The sequence below is a fragment of the Myotis lucifugus genome, unplaced genomic scaffold (genome assembly GCF_000147115.1).
Source record: "Myotis lucifugus unplaced genomic scaffold, Myoluc2.0 scaffold_818, whole genome shotgun sequence".
Taxonomy (NCBI): Eukaryota; Metazoa; Chordata; class Mammalia; order Chiroptera; family Vespertilionidae; genus Myotis; species Myotis lucifugus.
The window spans coordinates 152,443-171,795 of NW_005871866.1; the positions used below are offsets into that span (position 1 = coordinate 152,443).

Here is a 19,353-nt window from a genome sequence, read left to right on the forward strand (position 1 = left end):
GTCTCCGGATACAGTCTCTGTCACAGTATCACTTCATGGGGATGTAGGATGGTGCTCAACATGGAGTCGTGTGCCTCTGTGACTGTCACATGATAACCAATAAGCTTAGTCATGAAGGAAAATCACCCGATGATTTCCAGGGCTTGGTCCTCAATGAGGACTCTCTAATCCAGGGGTCCTCAAACTACGGCCCACGGGCCACATGCGGCCCGCCCAAAACATTTATTCGGCCCGCCGAGTGTTTTTGCCGCTGCTGTGTGCATAGGAATTTGTTCATAGTTTTTTTTTTAAACTATAGTCCGGCCCTCCAACGGTCTGAGGGAGAGTGAACTGGCCCCCTGTTTAAAAAGTTTGAGGACCCCTGCTCTAATCCCTCAATGTTTACAGGATCTGAATGAATCAGTTCAGAACCCCCTAGAATTCTAACAGTGTCCATAAACATCACAAATTTACCTGGCTCCTCCACTCCGAATTTTGTTGAACCCTCCCCAAACTGAAATGGTAGAAGAGTGATTAACCCAGATTAGGAAAGTGTGACTGCTCTCTCCTCTTTCCTGGGTCCCAGGATGATGATCCCGCCCTGGCTGTGATCACCTACGTGGGGCTGAGCCTCTCTCTGCTGTGCCTCCTCCTGGCGGCCCTCACCTTCCTGCTGTGCAAAGCCATCCAGAACACCAGCACCTCACTCCACCTGCAGCTCTCACTCTGCCTCTTCCTGGCCCACCTGCTCTTCCTCACGGCCATCGACAGAACTGAGCCTAAGGTACCGACACTGTCCCAAAGGAAGCATGCCCTGACCGTGGAATGAGGAGTACACTTGCATTGGACACTTTAATAAAATGACTTAGGGCTTGGGGAAGGTTAGTGGGGTAAGTAGGCAATTTCACATTGACTGACCCAACTAGAAATCACACCTTCTTTTGACAATTCCTTCATATACAGCAGAGTTCTCCCAAATGCCAAGGTATAGGAGAGGTCCTGGGTCCACACTTCACCTTGACAATCCCACCTGGTGACTCTCACTCCTCCCCAGGTGCTGTGCGCCATCATCGCGGGTGCCTTACACTATCTCTACCTGGCCTCCTTCACCTGGATGCTTCTGGAGGGCCTGCACCTCTTTCTCACCACACGCAACCTGACAGTGGTCAACTACTCCAATGTGAGCAGGTTCATGAAGAAATTTATGCTCCCTGTGGGCTACGGAGTCCCAGCTGTGATTGTGGCCATTTCTGCAGCATCCAGGCCTCACCTTTATGGAACACCTGCTCGGTAAGGGCAAATTCCCGTGTTTTTTTTTTTCTTCTTCCCCATGAGCATGGCTTTGTGGAACCAATATAGCAATCTCATTATGACAGATCAGATCATATGAATAGAGACAATAAGTGATGATGGTTATGGCATCTTTCTGATGGCTATCCTACATAATAAAATGCTAATATGCAAATCAACCAAACAGTGGGGCCACCAGTAGCTATGATGCGCACTGACCACCCGGGGGCAGATGCTCAATGCAGGAGCTGCACCCTGGTGGTCAATGCCCTCCCACTGACCTCTCCTGCCTCCATGGCAGCGCTAAGGACCCCTCAGGAGGTGTCTGACTGACAGCTTAGGGGAGTGGGCCTAAACCAGCAGTCAGTCGTCCCCTGAGAGGTTCCGGACTGTGAGTGACCCCCCTCCTCCCGTGCACAAATGTCATGCACTGGGCCTCTAGTTTACAATAATGAAGAAGAATGTCTCTAAAACTCTCCTTGAAATAACAAAGGTGTCATGAAAAAGGTGCTTAGGACATCATTATAAACAATTTAACCTACCTCATATAGTACAGGTTGTCCCTAATTTATGTTTGGAAAAATAGAACTGATTTAAATAATCTGAACTATAGATTGTAACATAGTTGAGATCTACATGGTGCTTACTCTGTGCCAGACACTTTTTTAAATATTTATTTCAGAGAGAAAGGGAGAGGGAGAGAGAGAAACATCAATGATGACAGAGAAACATCAATCATTGATTGGCTGCCTCCTGCACACCCCACACTGGGAATTGAGCCCACAAACCGAGAATCAAACTGTGACCTTCTGACCTGGAATCAAACCGTGACCTTCTGGCTTATAGGTCGATGCTCAACCACTGAGCCATGCTGGCTGGACTGAGCCAGGCATTTTTGTATCTCTTTTAAAAAAATATGTTTCTATTGATTTTTAGAGACAGAGGAAGGGAAAAGAGAGAGATAGAAACATGGATGGGCTGCCTCCTGTATACCCCATACTGGGAATGGAGCCCACAACCCAGGCATGTGTCCTGACTAAGAATCAAACCAGCAACCTCTCAGTGCATAGGATGATGTTCAGTCCACTGAGCCATACCAGCCAGGCTGTGCCAGGCATTTTTCTAACCATTTTTATCTTAGTTAACGCAATTCATCTTCACACCAATTCTGTGAACTAGACACTGTGATTTGACCCATTTTACACATAAGTCAATTGAGGCACAAAGAGTTTAAATAAATGCCCAAAGGGGCACAGCTAGTAAGTAGCAGAGCTGGGATTCAAATCAAGGGAGTCATTCTCCAGAGCTTGCACTCTTTTATTTTCAGCTGTTTATACTAGGTTTACTGTGTTCAAGGTTCATCGTGTTGTAGCTATGGAGTCCCATCTGTGTTGTGGCCATTTCTGCAGCTTCTAGGCCTCACCTAGAATTGTTGCTGCTGGTATTGTTGTTTTGTAAATAATATTCCATTATATAGATATATCACATTTTTTATCCATCCAGCAGATGATAAACAATTTGATTGTTTCCATTTTTTTACTATGATGAAAAATGCTGCTATAAATATATAAGTACAAGTGAAAATATTTTTAATTGTATTTATTGGGGTGACATTGGTTAATATCATTATATATGTTTTAAGTGTACAGTTCTATAATACATAATCTGTATATTGCATTGTATGTTTACCATCCAAAGTCAAATCTCCTTCCATCAACCTATATTTCCCCCTTAATCCTTTACTACCTCCTCCCACCCCTCTCTCCTCTGGTAACCACCATACTATTGTCTGTGTCTATGATTCTTTTGTTTGTTTGCTTGTCTTGTTTGTTCATTTCTTGCTTTCAGTTTTGTATCTTACATATGAGTGAAATCATAGGATTCTTGATTTATTTCTGCCTGAATTGTATCACTTAGCATGACATTTTCAAGATCCATTTATGTTGCACAAAGACAGAACTTCATGTTTCCTTATGGCGGAGTAGTATTCCATTGTATATAATAAGAACATCTTTATCAAACCATCTATCAAAGGACACTTCGGTTGTTTCCATGTCTTGTCCATCATGAATAATGCTGCAATGAACATAGCCATGCGTATATATTGTGAATAAATGTTTCAATAATTTTGGATAGATATCCAGAGGCTACCTACTGAATGGGAGAAGGTATTTGCAAACAACACTTCTGATAAGGGGTTAATATCTAAAATATATAACGAACTCATACAATTCAACAACAACAATCCAAATAAAAAATGGGCAGAGGATCTGAATAGACATTTCCCCAAGAAGACATACAAATGAGGGCTTTGAGCCCTGGCCGGTTTGGCTCAGTGGATAGAGTGTCGGCCCAAGGACTGAAGTGCCCCAGGTTCAATTCTGGTCAAGGGCTCCTACCTTGGTTGCAGGTTCCCCAACCTTGATTGGAGGTACATGCAGGAGGCAATCAATCAATGTATCCCTCTCACATCACTGTTTCTCTCTGTCTCTCTGCCTCTCCTTCTCCCTTCCACTCTCTTTAAAAATCAATGGAAAAATATCCTTGAGGTGAGGATTGACAACAAAAATAAAAATATATTTTTAAATGAGGGGGTTGGAGAAAGAGAGAGATCAATTTGTTGTTCCATTTACTTGTGCATTTGTTGGTTGATTCTTGTATGTGCCCTGACCTGGGATTGAACCTGGTACTTTGGTGCATTGGGACCACACCCCAACCAACTGAGCCACCCAGCCAGGGCCTTAGACAAGTACTTGTTGACACCACCTGAAATCACAGCCTTAGGCAGTTAGCAAAGTTATTGACAGGCATTTGGTATTATTTTTACAATGCCCTAGGGGAGGCTGTTTTGTCTCTCACTGAGATGAGCTTTCAGTGGAATAAAATATACACCAAATTTGGAGAATACAGGGTTCCTGGAGAACTAAAGGGTCAGAATAAAATACTGACTATGCTCTGGGGATAATGATGATGCTCTCAAAGGAGCTCCAACAATGTCAGATCTCCCTGCTGTCTGCAATGCTATCAGCTTTTGGCGGCCTCACCACTAAGCTGGGGAGAGAAGGAGTGGAAAGAGTTCAGAGTTGAAACACCACAGAGTCCTTCCTCACCAATCTTACCCAGCTTCGGTAGTTTCTCTCAGATGGACTATTTCAGTTTGTTCTGTGGCTTTGGGTAGTTGTCAGAGTTTTGAAATGGTTGGTCTTAGTTGTTTTGCTTATGCATTTGTTGTTTTTAGAAGGAGAGCAAGTCTACACACTTACATTCAGGAAGTCAGTCTCACAGAAGCTTCACTCTTACCCAGAACATGCTGCTCAAACTTACGTGCGCCTGCATCAGCTCAACTCTAGAGAGATTCCTTCCTGGACACATCAGTTCTTTCCTGCTTACATTTTTCTCAGTGTATATTTCAGTGTCCTACTACACTCTCCATTGACCTGAAATGTCCTCTGCACAGGCGTAGGCAAAAGAAGGTTTACAATTGTTGGTATGGAAAATAATACAATAATTAATAAATAATTGAACCAAGAATAAACTGTTTCACATACTCACAACTGTAAGCCTACTTTTGCCCACCCCTGTTCCTTACCCTCATGTGGATCAAGAGTGAATTCTGTCACTGTTTATCAGTAAAACCTTAAGCAACAGACTTAAGCCCTTTACACTTCGGTTACAAATCTGTAAACATAAGAGACCTTCTGTTACACAGTGTTGTTAAAATTAAGTGGAACAACTCAACAACAAAACACAGCCCAATTTAAAAATGGACAAAAGAAAAAGAGGACCTATGTAATACTTTCCCCAATAAAGTTTTAAATAGCCTAGCCGGTGTGGCTCAGTGGTTGAGTGTTGACCTGAGAACAAGGAGGTACTGGGTTTGATTCTCATGTCAGGGCACATGCCCGGATTGCAGGCTCAATCTTCAGTGTGTGGTGTGCAGGAGGCAGCCGATGGATAATTCTGTCTCATCATGGATGTTTCTATCTCTCTTGCCCTCTCCTTTCCTCTCTAAAATCAATTTAAAATTTTTTTAAGATTTAAATAAATAAAATACATAAAATATAAATAAATGAAAATGGACAGAAGATTTGAATAGACATTTCTCCCAAGATAATGTAAATGACCAGTCAGTGTATGAAAAGTTGTTCAACATTATCAGTCATTAGGAAACTGAAAATCCAAAACATCAAAATGAGATGTCACTTCACAGCAATTAGATTAAAGGGTTAAAATAAAAACATAGCCCTAGTCAGTTTGGCTCAGTAAATAGAGCATGGGCTTGCAGACCAAAGGGTCCTGGGTCGATTCAGGTCAAGGGCAGGTACCTTGGTTGCAGGTTCCTCCCAGGCACTGGTCTGGAGCACATGCAGAAGGCAACCATTTGATGTATTTCTCTCACATTGATGTTTCTCTTTGTCTTTCCCTCTCTCTTCCACTATCCCTAAAAAAATCAATGGGAAAATATCCTCGGGTGAGTAATAACAACAAAAATAATATAAGAATATTTTTAAAAAAGATTATTCAGCCATTAAAACATGCTGCAACATGGATGAACCTTGATTGAAAACATGCTAGGTGATAGAATCAAGTCATAAAATACCACGTATTTTACAATTCCATTTATGTCCAAAATAGGCAAATCCATAGAGACAGAAAGTAGATTAATGATGCTGTGGGGCTACGGTGGGCAGTGAGGTTCAGGGAAGCAGGAATGAGGAGTGACTGCTAGTATGAATGAGTTTCTTTTAGAGGAGTTGGAAATGTTCTAAACTTAGATTGTGGTGATGATCACACAACACTATGACTTTTTTTTTTGAAATATATTTTTATTGATTTCAGAGAAGAAGGGAGAGGTAGAGAGAGATAGAAACATCAATGATGAGAGAGAATCATTGATTGGCTGCCTCTTGCACACCCTCTACTGGGGATCAAGACAGCAAACCGGGCATTGTGTCCTTTCAGTCCGAAGGCCGATGCTTTATCCACTGAGCCAAACAAGTTAGGGCAACTCTATGAATATTTTAAAGGTCACTGAACTGTACAGTAAATGAGTGAATGTTATGATATGTGAGCTACCTCTCAAAGAAGCCATAATTTAAAAAACTCAGTCCTAGCTGCTTTGGCTCAGTGGATACAGCGTTAGCTTCCCATTTGTGTTTTGTTGTTGCAGTGTGTCACATTGTGTGTCTGTGAGAGGTGTAGGATTAAAGACCATGTGTACTTTCTTCATAATGGTATCTTCAGAGGCACCCACAGAGCCTATCACAGAAGAGACACTCAATGTTTGTTGATGAATGAATTAATTCATGAGTTTGCATAATTGTTCTACATTTCTAAGGAAAAATGCATTTTTACTTCTCTCTCTTTCTTAGCTGCTGGCTCCACCCAGAAAAGGGATTTATATGGGGCTTCCTTGGACCAGTCTGCGTCATCCTCTTTGTGAGTGATGACATCAGAGCATCCTTAACGCTCAGCTGAGGGTCATTAGACTTATAAGGAGGCGGGAGGATGACATGAGCAAGAATGTCCCTGGGTTGTCTTGGGTTTGCTTTGGTTTTCTCAGACTCCTCCCAAAACTGAAACCTCTAACACTGTTACTAAATATGAAAACTACTTAAATGTGGAATTTCTGTTGAACGGGCTAGACTAGAAATAACAAACTAAGATTTTATTCACTAAACCTTGTGTGTTTTCCTGAAGGTCAATCTAGCTTTCTTTCTGATGACCCTCTGGATTTTGAAAAGCAAACTCTCTTCACTCAACAGTGATGTGTCCACCCTCAAGAATACAAGGTAAAATGGAGAAGAGGGTGACAACCCCACAGACATGTGTGGTCCCAAGAGCAAATCCATGTGCCTCAGCATCCCTGGCGTCCCTTCTCGGGGTCTTCTGAGGGAACCCAGAGTAAAGAGATGCAGCTGACCTCCAATGGCAGCCAGCTTGGACTCAGTGGTGGGCTGCTGACTTCCCGGCCACAGTGTTCTGTCTCTAATCCCATCTTGTAACTCCCTCAGCAACAGGAAGAATTGACGTTGGTTGATAAACACTCTTTGGCGTTTTGTCAGCAGTCCTACAGCAAAAGTACAAAGAAACTGTGTTCACTTAGAAAGATCTGTGACTCCTCCCACAACCCAGTCTGCGCTTTCATACCCACTCTCAGTCAGGCTCCTTCTCACCCCTCTCCAGTATCCTTTCTACATTTTGCATGTCATTATTCTGCTGTATTAGTCATTGGAATAGCCTGTGACCTTTATGAAAATAGAAATCTTGCCCCTGTGACTTTTAATGCCCAGGTTCCAGCACATAGCCTGATGCACAGAAAACACTTGGTAATGTTGGTTAGATAAAATTAGGCATCACCATGGAGCATTATAAAAAAAATTTTTTTTTGAAACTTACCTTATAAAGTATCACAACCCTACTCAACTCAATCCAAATGCCATCCTGGACACAAGTAGCATTTTTATTGTGGGGAATCATTGACAGTGAAGGTCAAAGCTAAACACAACTCTTTCTGTGAACTCATCACCCACAGGGAAAGGCAGGAGCATTCATTGGGTGGAGATGAGAATGGTCTTGATTTTGTTGTTCTGGGTGCATATGGGCCTCTCTTCTCCTCCTACTAAGGATGCTGACATTTAAAGCGATAGCTCAGCTCTTCATCTTGGGCTGCACGTGGTGTCTGGGAATCCTGCAGGTGGGTCCAGCTGCTCACGCCATGGCCTATCTCTTCACCATCATCAACAGCCTGCAGGGCGTCTTCATCTTCCTGGTGTACTGTCTCCTCAGCCAGCAGGTACCACTGTCCACCTCCCACCCAGGACTCTTTCCATTCACACTCCTCTCAGTGAGCTGACTCAGAGCATGCTTTGTCTCCGCAGGTCCGGGAGCAATACAGGAAATGCTGGAAGAGGGTCAGGAAAATCAAAGCAGAGTCTGAGCAATACACCCTCTCCAGCGGAGCCATGTCGGACGCCACTAAACACAGTGTGGTAAGGCCATGCATTCCTCCCAGAGCACTTCACTAACTGATAGAGTACCTCATGCCCAACACACTGGAAGACCTGGGTGTATAGCAGGTGATGCCCTAGGATGGCTCCCACTGAATTTACTCTTTGATTCCTTAACCATTAGCAATGGTCTCACTTAGAAAATATATATTTTTCTCTTATTCCTGAGGAACAGTGTTCATCTTGACTTTTACCCATTAGCACTCTTATTGAACACCTGCTGTGTGCCATGCGTGGTTAGCTACATAAGCAAGAATCAATGATCTGAAGCAGGGATGCCCGTTGCACTCAGACCCACATTATCTTACCCTTTATCCATCTCTATCCCGTAGTCACTCAGCACTATGCAAGAAAAAGGCAAAAATGGGGGGAATGATCTACATGTTTAAGAAATAAAAGGAAATAAGTGTTAGCTAGCATTTTAGACTTAAGGAGGCTGCTTGATATGTTCGGCACCCTCCATCCACTGGAAAACCAGGAAGGAAAAGCCATCATTGCATCAGATAATTCATGGCAATAATTACTAAGAACCACCAGAGGTTTAGATTTACCAAGTTCTTTTAAAAAAATTTCTTAGACATAGACAGTTCTTTTACTTACAGTTTCTCACCTCTTCTTCCATCTTCCATTAAATGCCTTGCATCTTCTTCCCCTTTTAAAGGAGCCTACTATGCCGCCTACTGTGGCTCAGTGGTTGAGCATTGACCCATCAACCAAGAGGTCCCTGGTTCAATTCCTGGTCAGGGCACACTCCTGAGTTGTGGGTTTGATCCCCAGTAAGGGGTATGCAAGGGTCAGCGGATAAATGTTTCTCGTTCTTTATCCCTCTACCTTCCTCACTCTCTTTCAAATAATAAAAATATATTTTAAAAATAATTTTTTTAAAAGAAGTCTAGTATACTCCCAGGAATTTCTGTATATCTTTCACCTGTTCACTCATCTTCCACAAGCACTGGTTTCACAGTTGAATCTTCTATCCCCTCCCCATTTCTCAGCAAATATTCATACCATATATTCCACAGAGAAAATCTGAGTCATTGCAATGACTCTGTGAACTTCACCCTCTGAACACACATAAATTAGCAGGCACCTTCTCCACATTGCCATATCATTCACACCATTTCCCTTCTCTCTGAAGACAACTTTCACCTTCACTTTGAATCCCATCATTCTTGCCTTATCAATTCTTCTTACACTATTGTTCACACATTCTCTCTCCTCCCTCTTTGTCTTTCTACCACCCTTATCCCCTTCATTCTTCCCTCACCTTCTCAAAAGCATTCTTCCCAATGTTGTAGCAACATGTTTGATTTTTTTCCATGTTACAAACATGTACCACTTGGCCTACCATTTCCTTCTAGCTACCAGCCAAGAGTTGATTTTTCTCTGTCTCCGTTTCATTGCCTTAAATTCATTCCCTCAATTCATGTATTTTGGCTTCTTTCCCAAATCATTCCATTAAAGCAAATATCTCTTAGGTTTACAATGATCTCCTTGACCCTAAAATCTTTCCAGAAACTTCTTACACTATTTATCACTCTTTCTCCTGAAACACTCCATCCTTATCCTGTCTAGCATCTATTCACATGCCCCTCCTCCATGTCTTTCGCCATTATTTCTAGCTTTTCTCTCTTTGTTTCTTTTATAGCTTCAACCAATTTAAATTCTCATTAAATTCTTTCTTCCTAGGCAATAGAATTTATTCCTTAGGGTCAGTCCCCATATAGATGCAAATGATGACCACATACGTTTCTCTAGCTCTGAGAACTAGAGGAGTATTTCCAGTTACTTGACATCTTTGATATTACCAAGGCACCTTAAACTCAGCCTTCCAATTTATGACCCTCCATCTTCACCCTAATCCCATCCTTTTCCATGGTGTCTTTCCGTCTCTGACAGGCACTACATCCATTCCCTTATTTCCCATGACAACCTATCCATTATACAGCCCTATTGTTCTTATCTTCTCAGCATATCCCTCATGTGCCCAGATGGCTCAGTCTCCATCACCCCCTCCTGAGCCAGGCTGCCATCTTCATGTCTGAACCACTGCAATTCCCTTCTGACCAACTACCCCTTCCTACTCTTGTCTCCTTCCAATTCCTCTTTACACAGAAGTCAGAGGGATTCTTTCAAAATACAAATGAAATCATGCCACTCCTGTGTTACACCTGTTACATGTGCTATCTCTTGTGTTCAGTTATGAATAATTTCCTGAAATACAGTATTTATAAACTTCTTGTTGAATTTGGGATGATATTGGTTTAAAAAAAACAGACAGGTTTCAAGTGTACAACCAATAAAACATCATCTGCACACTGCATCCTGTGCTCACCGCCCAAAGCAAATTCTCTCTGCATCCATTTATCCTCCTTTGCCCACCTCCACCTCCCCCACCCACCTTTCTCCCTTGCTATCACCATACTTTTGTCCATGTTTATATGTCATATGTATCTATTTTTTTGCTTAATCTCTTCACCTTTTTTCACCCAGCTCCCCAAAACCCCTCCATTCTGACAGCTGTCAATCTGTTCTAAGTATCTATGCTTCTGTTTCTATTTTGCTAAATTATTTTGTTCATTAGATTCCACATATAAGTGAAATCATGGTCTTTGTATTCTTATTTCACTTTGCATAATAATATTTAGGTCCATCCATGCTGTCGTAAAGGATAAGATTTCATATATATGAAATAAAAGATTATATATATATATATATATATATATATATATATATATATATATATATATATATAGCCGGTTGGTACATTTCACAATGGAATACTATGTGGATCCACATAGTATTCCATTGTGTAAATGTACCAACAGCTTTTTTCTCTATTCATCTACTGTTGGACACTTTGGCTGCTTCCAAATCTTGGCTATCTATATATATAAACAGCCAGGGGCCGTCACATCCGAAACCGAACTGAGAACCAAACAGGCTGAGTGGAGCGACAAGGCCAGTAGGGGGTTAGTGAGGGACAACCAAAGGACTGAGCAGCAGGCTGCATGGAGCAAAAAGGCCGGCGGGGGGTGGGGGGTGCAGTAGGGCGTGACCAGGCCAGCAGGGGGGGCCAGTTGGAGGCGACCAGGAAAGCAGGAAGGGCAGGGAGGGGTGACCAGGCCAGCAGGGGGGACAGTTGGGGGCACAGGCCAGCAAGGGGAGGCAGTTGGGAGAGAACAGGCCAGCAGGAGGGTAATTGGGGGTAACCAGGCTGGCAGAAAGGAGCTGTTGGGCGTGACCAGGCTGGCAGGGGGGCAGTAAGTGGCAACCATGCTGGCTGGGGGGACATTTAGGGGAAACCAGTCCGGTGGGGGAAGGGACAGTTGGGGACGACAAGGTTGACAAGGGGGTCAGTTGGGGGCAACCAGGCCGGCAATGGGGAGGCCATGAGGGGCAATCAGGTCAGCAGGCAGAGGCGGTTAAGGGTGCTCAGGCTGGCAGGGGGGCCAGTTAGGGGCAATCAGGCAGGCAGGCAGGTGAACAGTTAAGAGCCAGTGGTCCTGGATTGTGAGAGGTATATCCAACTGCCAGTTTGGCCCCAATCCTAACGATTGGGGCCAAACCGGCAGTCCCACATCCCCCAAGGGGTCCCAGATTGGAGAGGGTACAGGCTGGGCTAAGGGGACCGCCCCCCCCCCTTGCATGATTTTCATGCACCAGGCCTCTAGTTGTATATAATACTGCAATGAACATAGGGCTGCACACATTCTTTTGAATTAGTGTTTTGGATTTCTCTAGATATGTTCCCAGAAGTGGAATGTCTGGGTCATATGATAGTTCCATTGTTGTTGTTTTATTTTATTTTTTTTCTAATACTCAACCAAGAGCATGCTTAGAGAAAGAGGGGAAGGGAGAGAGAGAGACAGGGAGAGTTATGAGGATGAAACAATGGCTGCCTCCCATACTCTCCCTGACTAGGGATAGAAGCCACAACCCACATATGTGCCCTAATCAGGAATCAAACCACAACCTTTCACTGTCTGGGACAATGCTTCAACTAACTGAGCCACAATTGGCCAGGGGCCATTTTTAATTTTTTGAGGGAACTCCATACTGTTTTCTACAGTAGCTGCACCATTTGTTCTTCATTTCCTCTGTGCTAAAGTGTGGAAGGGCCAATGGGCAGAGAGTGTGTGCTGGTCCAATCCATCCCCTTTGTTCTCAGTGCATCCCAACTTGTGGCACTTTCCCATTGGTGCTCATTCTCAGGCGTGATGAAACTCACTCTCAGGCAGACCCTCAAAATGTTAGAATGTTGGCGGTACAATTCAGTCATCTCCTGTGGCAAGATGGTGCCATGAATTTTCCTACAGACTTCAATGCAGCTGGTGTCATACTCAATTGGGGTGCAGGAGCCTCTCAAGTGATCTCTGGATTTTTCACAAAGGAAATGGATTCATGTATTGTCGGTGAATAGATGTGTCCATGAGGGGAAGGAAATCTGGAGCTTCCTATTCTGCAATCTTGCTGACATCACCCTAATCTCCCTTCTTTGAGTAAGGACACAAGTCATATTGGGTTAGAGCTCACCCTAATGTCCTTATTTTAATTTAAAACCTCTTTTAAAACTCTTTGTTAAGTAGAGTCATGTTCTGAGGTCCTGGAGGTTAGGATTTCAACATATGAATTTTTAGGGGATATAATTCAACCAATAACAATGCTATAACATGAATGATCCTCTAAAACATTAGGCTAAGTAAAAAAAAAATCAGATATAATAGGTTATATATTGGACAATTCTATTTATATGAAATATCCAGTATAGATAAATCTGTGGAGACAGACAGTAGATTGGTTGTTGCCAGGAGCTTGGAGACAGTGATGGGAAATTACTACCTAATGAGCGTGGAGTCTTCATGAGGTAATGAAAATGTTTTAGAACTAGATCCTGGGGATGAATGCATATAGCAAATGTACTAAATGCCACTGAATCATATACTTTAAAAGGATTTAATTTATGTTATGTGAATTTCATGTATTACATAAGTTTGTAAATTTGATATTAAGTAAAAGTGTATTTGTGTGCATAGAGATAAAACAATGTGACACAAGAAAAATTGGTTGAAGGTACATGAATGTTTCTTTAAATTTTCCAGAAAAACTGAGAAAAGACCTGAATATTTATTTATTTATTTATTTAATAGCAATTTCCATCATTTTAGTTTTATCTCTTTCCCAGGTAAAAGATGATGGAACAACAGCAGAAAAGAGAAAATTAAGTCAATTCTAAGAAAACTAAAGGTGAGTGATTAAAGAAAAACAGGTTAAATCATGTGATTTTGGTCCTTTTCTGTCTGACTTATTTCACTTATTTCCTAATACTCTCAGAATTGATATTTCAAATGGCAATATTTGATATTTTCTATGACTGAATAGTATTTCATTGCATTTTGTACCACATCTTCATTATAAATTCATCCATCAATGGACACACATTGTTTACATATCTTGACTGTTGTAAATAGTACACTGAACATAATGGCATACATATCTTTTTTAATTGGTTTTTTATACTCTTCAGATAGATACTCAGAAGAAAAATTGATGAATTATATCAAATTATATATAATGTTAACATTATAACATATAATGTTATTAACCAATGCTACCTCAATAAGAAAGAAAGAAAGAAAGAAAGAAAGAAAGAAAGAAAGAAAGAAAGAAAGAGGAAAAAAAACACACACACACACACACACACACACACACAAAAAAAAAACACATGGGTATATTCCACAGACTATCTCCCTGGTTAAACTTTTCCCAGCAGAATGCAGTTGTTGGTTTTATTTTGTTTTTGTTTTATTTTGTTTTTTTGTTGTGGGTTTGTTTTTTTTTTGGCTATAATGTCTGAACTTTTAAAAATGTGTGTATCTCTCAATACAATATTTTCTGGCCCATGATTACACAGGAAAAGCTTAAACCTCGAGCTAAATACACGATTTCAGATAAAACAATGTGTAGAAAAAGTGCCTCACGTGAAAACAAAGTAAAGTGTGTGTCTCAGATGTTGCTGGTGCTAAGAGAGGTCATCATAACATCACACTCAATGTCAGTCATTTCCTACTACAGTAGGTTCGTCCTGAACTTGTTTCCTTGGGACCTTCTACATTTTGGCAAAAACAAAGGTTATTTTCTACAATGAGTCAGTCCTCCAAAGTTGAGGGAGTAAAAAGAACATCTTGGAAATGTGAGCAATGGAGTAGAAATATGACTTCTTACCATACTACTGTTAACAACTATGTTCATTTGGCAGTCAAAAGGAAGCAATGTTTTAAGTAGTTTATATCCTAACATGGTATTTTATTACGGACACATAAATCTTTAATTGGTTTTAGCTATACTCAGGAAATTGGTGGAGCGTTATAATACAATCTTTCCCATCCTATATAATGAAAGCTGAATATGCTAAGTGTCTGGTCTGCCATTCAACCAATCAAAGCATAATATGCTAATGATATGCTAAGGTCGCTCAACTGTTCTCTGTGATGTGCACTGCCCACCAGGGGGCAGATGCTCCGACAAGTAGATTAGCTTGCTGCTGAGGTCAGGCTGATCCAGACTGGGCAACATGGGCTTGACATGCCTTGGAGCCCTCCCGCGGTTCCTCCCCAGCTGGCCAACCTCTCCCATCTCTCCCCAGCCCTGATACTGCTCTGGTGGGGTCCCTCAGCCTGGCCGGCACCCTCTCACAATCTAGGACCCCTTGGGGGATGTAGGAGAGCTGGTTTTGGCCCGATCCCACAAGCCAGGCCAAGGGATCCCACTGGTGCACGAATTCGTGCACCAGGCCTCTAATTTAAAATAATGGACTATAGAGTCAAAATGGACAGTTTCATGTGCATCTGCTTTTCAGGAATAACTGACATTAAGCAATAGATACCTGAATTGAGAAAATGTTAGTGTGGATAGCATATGGAAATGGCATAAATATGAAGTTGTATGCAAAGAATTAATAATTGAGACACACATCTGAAGTACTAACAATTTCTTTACCATCTTTTTCTCTTATCCTGTTCTTTAGAACAACATGACTCAGTCACAAATAACTTTATGTGTGGCTTGTTCCATCTGTCCATCCATCCATCCATCATCTTTGAAGCAAGTCAACATGCCAGGTGTTGAGAATCATCACTGCCCACTTCTCCATATCTTAATTTTTCTTTCCAAATTTCCGCCTGATCCAGCCCTTCCAGTGCAATACACATTACTCTGTCCATGTGCTTTGGCTACCAGTTACACAAAAATGAATATAGCAGTTTCCTTGCCATCAGGGTGCTCATAGTCCATGGCAGTGTTACTCAAAATGTGGTGCACGAACTGGTATTGGCCCTTGAGGAAAAAAAAACCTTGGGATAGACTGTAAATCAACAACATCACTAAACTTTAGTTCAACGGACATTTATTCCATAACAAGATTTTATCAATAAAGGAAGCAGTGTGTTGTGTAACTTTCTGGTGCAAGCTCCTGCTCTCCATGCAGACTGTCACCACTGCTGAGTACTGGTCTAGAGTCTTCTTGCAAATTTGATTTCATGACAAATGTCAAAACCGATTGATAAGGCCTAGCTGCATGGTTCTGTTAATGTTAAAGAGAGAGACAACGGAGTTGGTCTCAGAGACATTTTGAAAATGCTACCCAGCTGGCTTTGAAGATGGAAGAAGGAACATGAGCCAAGGGATGCCGGGAACCAGCAACGCTAACAGGCATTAGAAGCAGATCCTCTCCTGAGCCTCTAGAAAAACCATAGCCTACACACCTCTGGATATTAGTCAGTGATACTCATTTCAAGCTTCTGACAGCCACACTGTAAGAGTATATGTTTGTTTTAAACAACTAGCGTGGAAATACTTTACAGCAGCTATAAGATTCTAATACACTTATTCAATAAAATTTGTCTGAGGAAACTGAGTTTAAGCCTCTTCATTCATTACGTCCCTTGGGTACGGGAAGTTTTTGTTAAAAACACACATGAAGTAGAAAATAAATTTAAACTAGATTTTCAACTGGTACAGTGAAGGATTCACTACATAAATGTAAACTGACTGTGCTGCCGCTGTGGCATTAACATTTAAGGTACAATGGGTGACCTTTATTTCTCCTTCTACATAACTATAGTGACTTTTTTCTCAGCACCCTATATCTTTGCCTGGAAGTTGGCCAGTCCTCAATTTATATTCTGCAAGAACATGACAGAATTTCTCATTAAAAGTAGAGAACGCATGACCACTGGGGAAAAGGCTGAGTGTGGGATAGGAATTCCTACTAGTTGTCAAAATAAAGAAAGAAAATGGGTAACCAATCCAAGAATATATGCATCCTTGCCAATAATTAAATAATTCAAAATAAAACTATTTAGTATTCCTCTTTAGCCTTATTAAATAATATTTTCTCATATTAATACCCAGCATGACGGGAGATACTGCAATGAATGTCTCAGGAACTGCTCTGCAAGGTGCCACCTACCTCCACTGGTCAGGATTTTTTCAATAAACATGCTCAAGTGTACACCATCATTAAAATTTAATGCAAACACTCTCATTCCACTGCACTGTTCTTCTCACCTAATACCCAATTACCTCCTCCCTGAAAAACGAATCTCAGATACATTTTCATTTTACTGCAATCGCTTTATGCATTCACTCATTCTACAGTGTCAGTCAACTGTATACGCATACCCATCACTTAATTGTCAACTATGGCCCTTGTAGTGCAAATCAATCAAACACATCTTTCTTAATGTGTTCAATAAATTACAAATTGTTACTTAACCAAGAATGCAGACAGAGTGATCTCTTGTCTCTGGGCTAGGCTGTTTGTGCTCTCTGATGACTCCGGTAAAAGCTGACAGGTTCCATCCTCTCCGACCCTCTCCTGATGTACCTACTGGCCTGCTAGACTCATGGGTCTCTGAGAGGAAGGTATCTGTGTAGAAGTCTGAATTGCTCCCTGGATGGTTGATGATGGAAACTGAAGCTCTGCCCCACAGGAGACAGCAGGAAGGAGTGAAGCATCCATTTCAGAGCCAGTTTACAAATCAAAACCACAGCCATTCCCTGTAGCCCAGCGTTGTATAGGCTGAGGACTGCACAGGGAGGATATTTACAGCTTATCGGGCACATTTCCCTCATGTTTTTCCAACATTTAAGCACATGATTTTACTCTGGGCCTCTGGAAAAACAAAGGAAATTTTTCCTAATGATTCTCTGATCCCAAAAGGCCAGGTTGGAAGTTGTTAATTCAGTTTTTATAATTCTTTGTGTTAACCTCACATGCTTTCTATTACCCTATATCATCCCTGACCACGTTTTCTTCAATGTCTGATTGGGGAGGGTCACTGACCTGATATCTCTGGAAAATAGCTAGTCTCCTCTTCAACAAGGCAGAACTATGCTCCTTTGAGATGCAATCCAGGGCTCCACATGCTTTGGCTTCCTGACACATTTGTTAAAATAATTGGGGATTTTATACTTATATCACATGTTAAGAGCTGTCATTTAGTACCTCATAATGTATTCATTACCAAGGCCAGTATGGTTTGTGGAATTGGCGCAGAAGAAGGGACAGTTGAACACTCAGAGGTTCAGGAAAATAAGCCTTTATTCAACTCAGCGTTGCTGGCTCAGGGGACTCAAAGATCCAGATCCTAAACAACTTAGACAATGAGATTTTCTCCTTATATATTTCCGAGTTTCTTTGTTTCCTAACTACCAAGCTTCTGTGGTGGACTTTCACAGCCCCTCCTGAGTCAGTTAGAAAGGTTAATTTAGATTGTATCTAATGTCTATCCTGGATGGCGCCAGTGACCTCCCTCTAGTTAAGCTGTTATGTCCTTGGTTTGTGGCCCTTGTAAATTGAGAGTATTTAGGTAAATAGGTCTTGCAAAACCAGATAATTAAGGAAGGGGCAGTGACTTGATTATGGGCTAACAGGATTGTGTGTTAGGGATACTGATTAACTAGGTACAGAGTCAGGCTGCTAGTCTCCTGCATTCTTTCACAAATGGAGTTAATTATCGGCTAGCAAGAGTGTGCATTAGAAGGCAGGTTACTGGCACAGATTGAGATTTCTAGCCCCTCCACCACCCCAAAAAATATTATGTTCCCCATCAGCTCAGTTGGTTGAGCATCATCTAGTGCACTGAGAGGACGTTGGTTTGATTCCTGTCAGGGCATATGCCCAGGTGTGGGTTCGATCACCAGTAGGGGGCATACAGGAAGCAGCCAATCAGTGTTTCTCTATCATCGATGTTTCTCTCTCTCTCTCTCTCTCTCTCTCTCTCTTTCTGAAAAAATCAATAAAAACATATTTTTAAAATATTCATTAATTATAAGAGATATTGTTATCCCACATGACTTGAGCTAAGCATTTTGTAAGAATTGTCTGATTTAATTTTTAGAAAAGCTCATTCTCTATTCCCCATTGCAGGGATAGGGCTCAAATGAGTTTACTGATCTGCTCAGAGGTCAAACTGTTAAGAGATGGGGTTTTGATTGGAATTCTGTCAGGATGCCTCTAGCTCTCACTGTGGGGCTGTGGTTCTCCACCATACTGTGCCTCTGGTGTATTTAGCAATATCTGAAGGCTGCTTGCGGCCGGGAAAAGGAAATCTGTGGTACACTTACACAATGGAATACTATGTAGATGAATAAAAGAAGGATCTCTTACTCTTTGAGCCAGCATGGAGGGACCTGGAGATTAGTATGCTAGTAAATATAAGCCAGACAGGAGAAGGAAATATATGACATCCTATCTAATAAAAGAGTAATATGCAAATTGACCATCTCCCCATTACACATATGGCTGCCCCCATGTGGTCAAAGATGGCTGCCCCCATGTGGACATAAGGTGGCCGCCACAAGATGGCCGGCAGGGGAGTGCAGTTGGGGGGGGACCAGGCCAGCAGGAGAGGGCAGTTGGGGGGGACCAGGCCTGGAGGGGAGGGTAGTTGGCAGGGCCCAGGCCTGCAGGGGAGGAGAGTTGCAGGGGACCAGGCCCTGCAGGGGAGGGCAGTCAGGGGGGGGCCCAGGCCTGCAGGGGAGGCCAGTTGGGGGTACCAGGATTGAAGGG

The 19,353-nt window shown here is 42.1% G+C and overlaps 1 protein-coding gene across 1 annotated transcript in view; it reads left to right on the forward strand.

The window, feature by feature from the left end:
* Positions 1-18,717, forward strand: part of LOC102434270 (adhesion G protein-coupled receptor E2-like) — a 29,828-nt gene extending 11,111 nt beyond the window's left edge. Inside the window, exons 9-15 of the mRNA XM_023747234.1 lie at positions 566-763; positions 1,034-1,269; positions 6,642-6,708; positions 6,970-7,061; positions 7,897-8,065; positions 8,151-8,261; positions 18,712-18,717. Of these exons, the coding sequence (XP_023603002.1) occupies positions 566-763; positions 1,034-1,269; positions 6,642-6,708; positions 6,970-7,061; positions 7,897-8,065; positions 8,151-8,261; positions 18,712-18,717 (879 nt within the window). The remainder of the gene's footprint in view (positions 1-565; positions 764-1,033; positions 1,270-6,641; positions 6,709-6,969; positions 7,062-7,896; positions 8,066-8,150; positions 8,262-18,711) is intronic.
* The last annotated feature ends 636 nt before the right edge of the window (positions 18,718-19,353 follow it).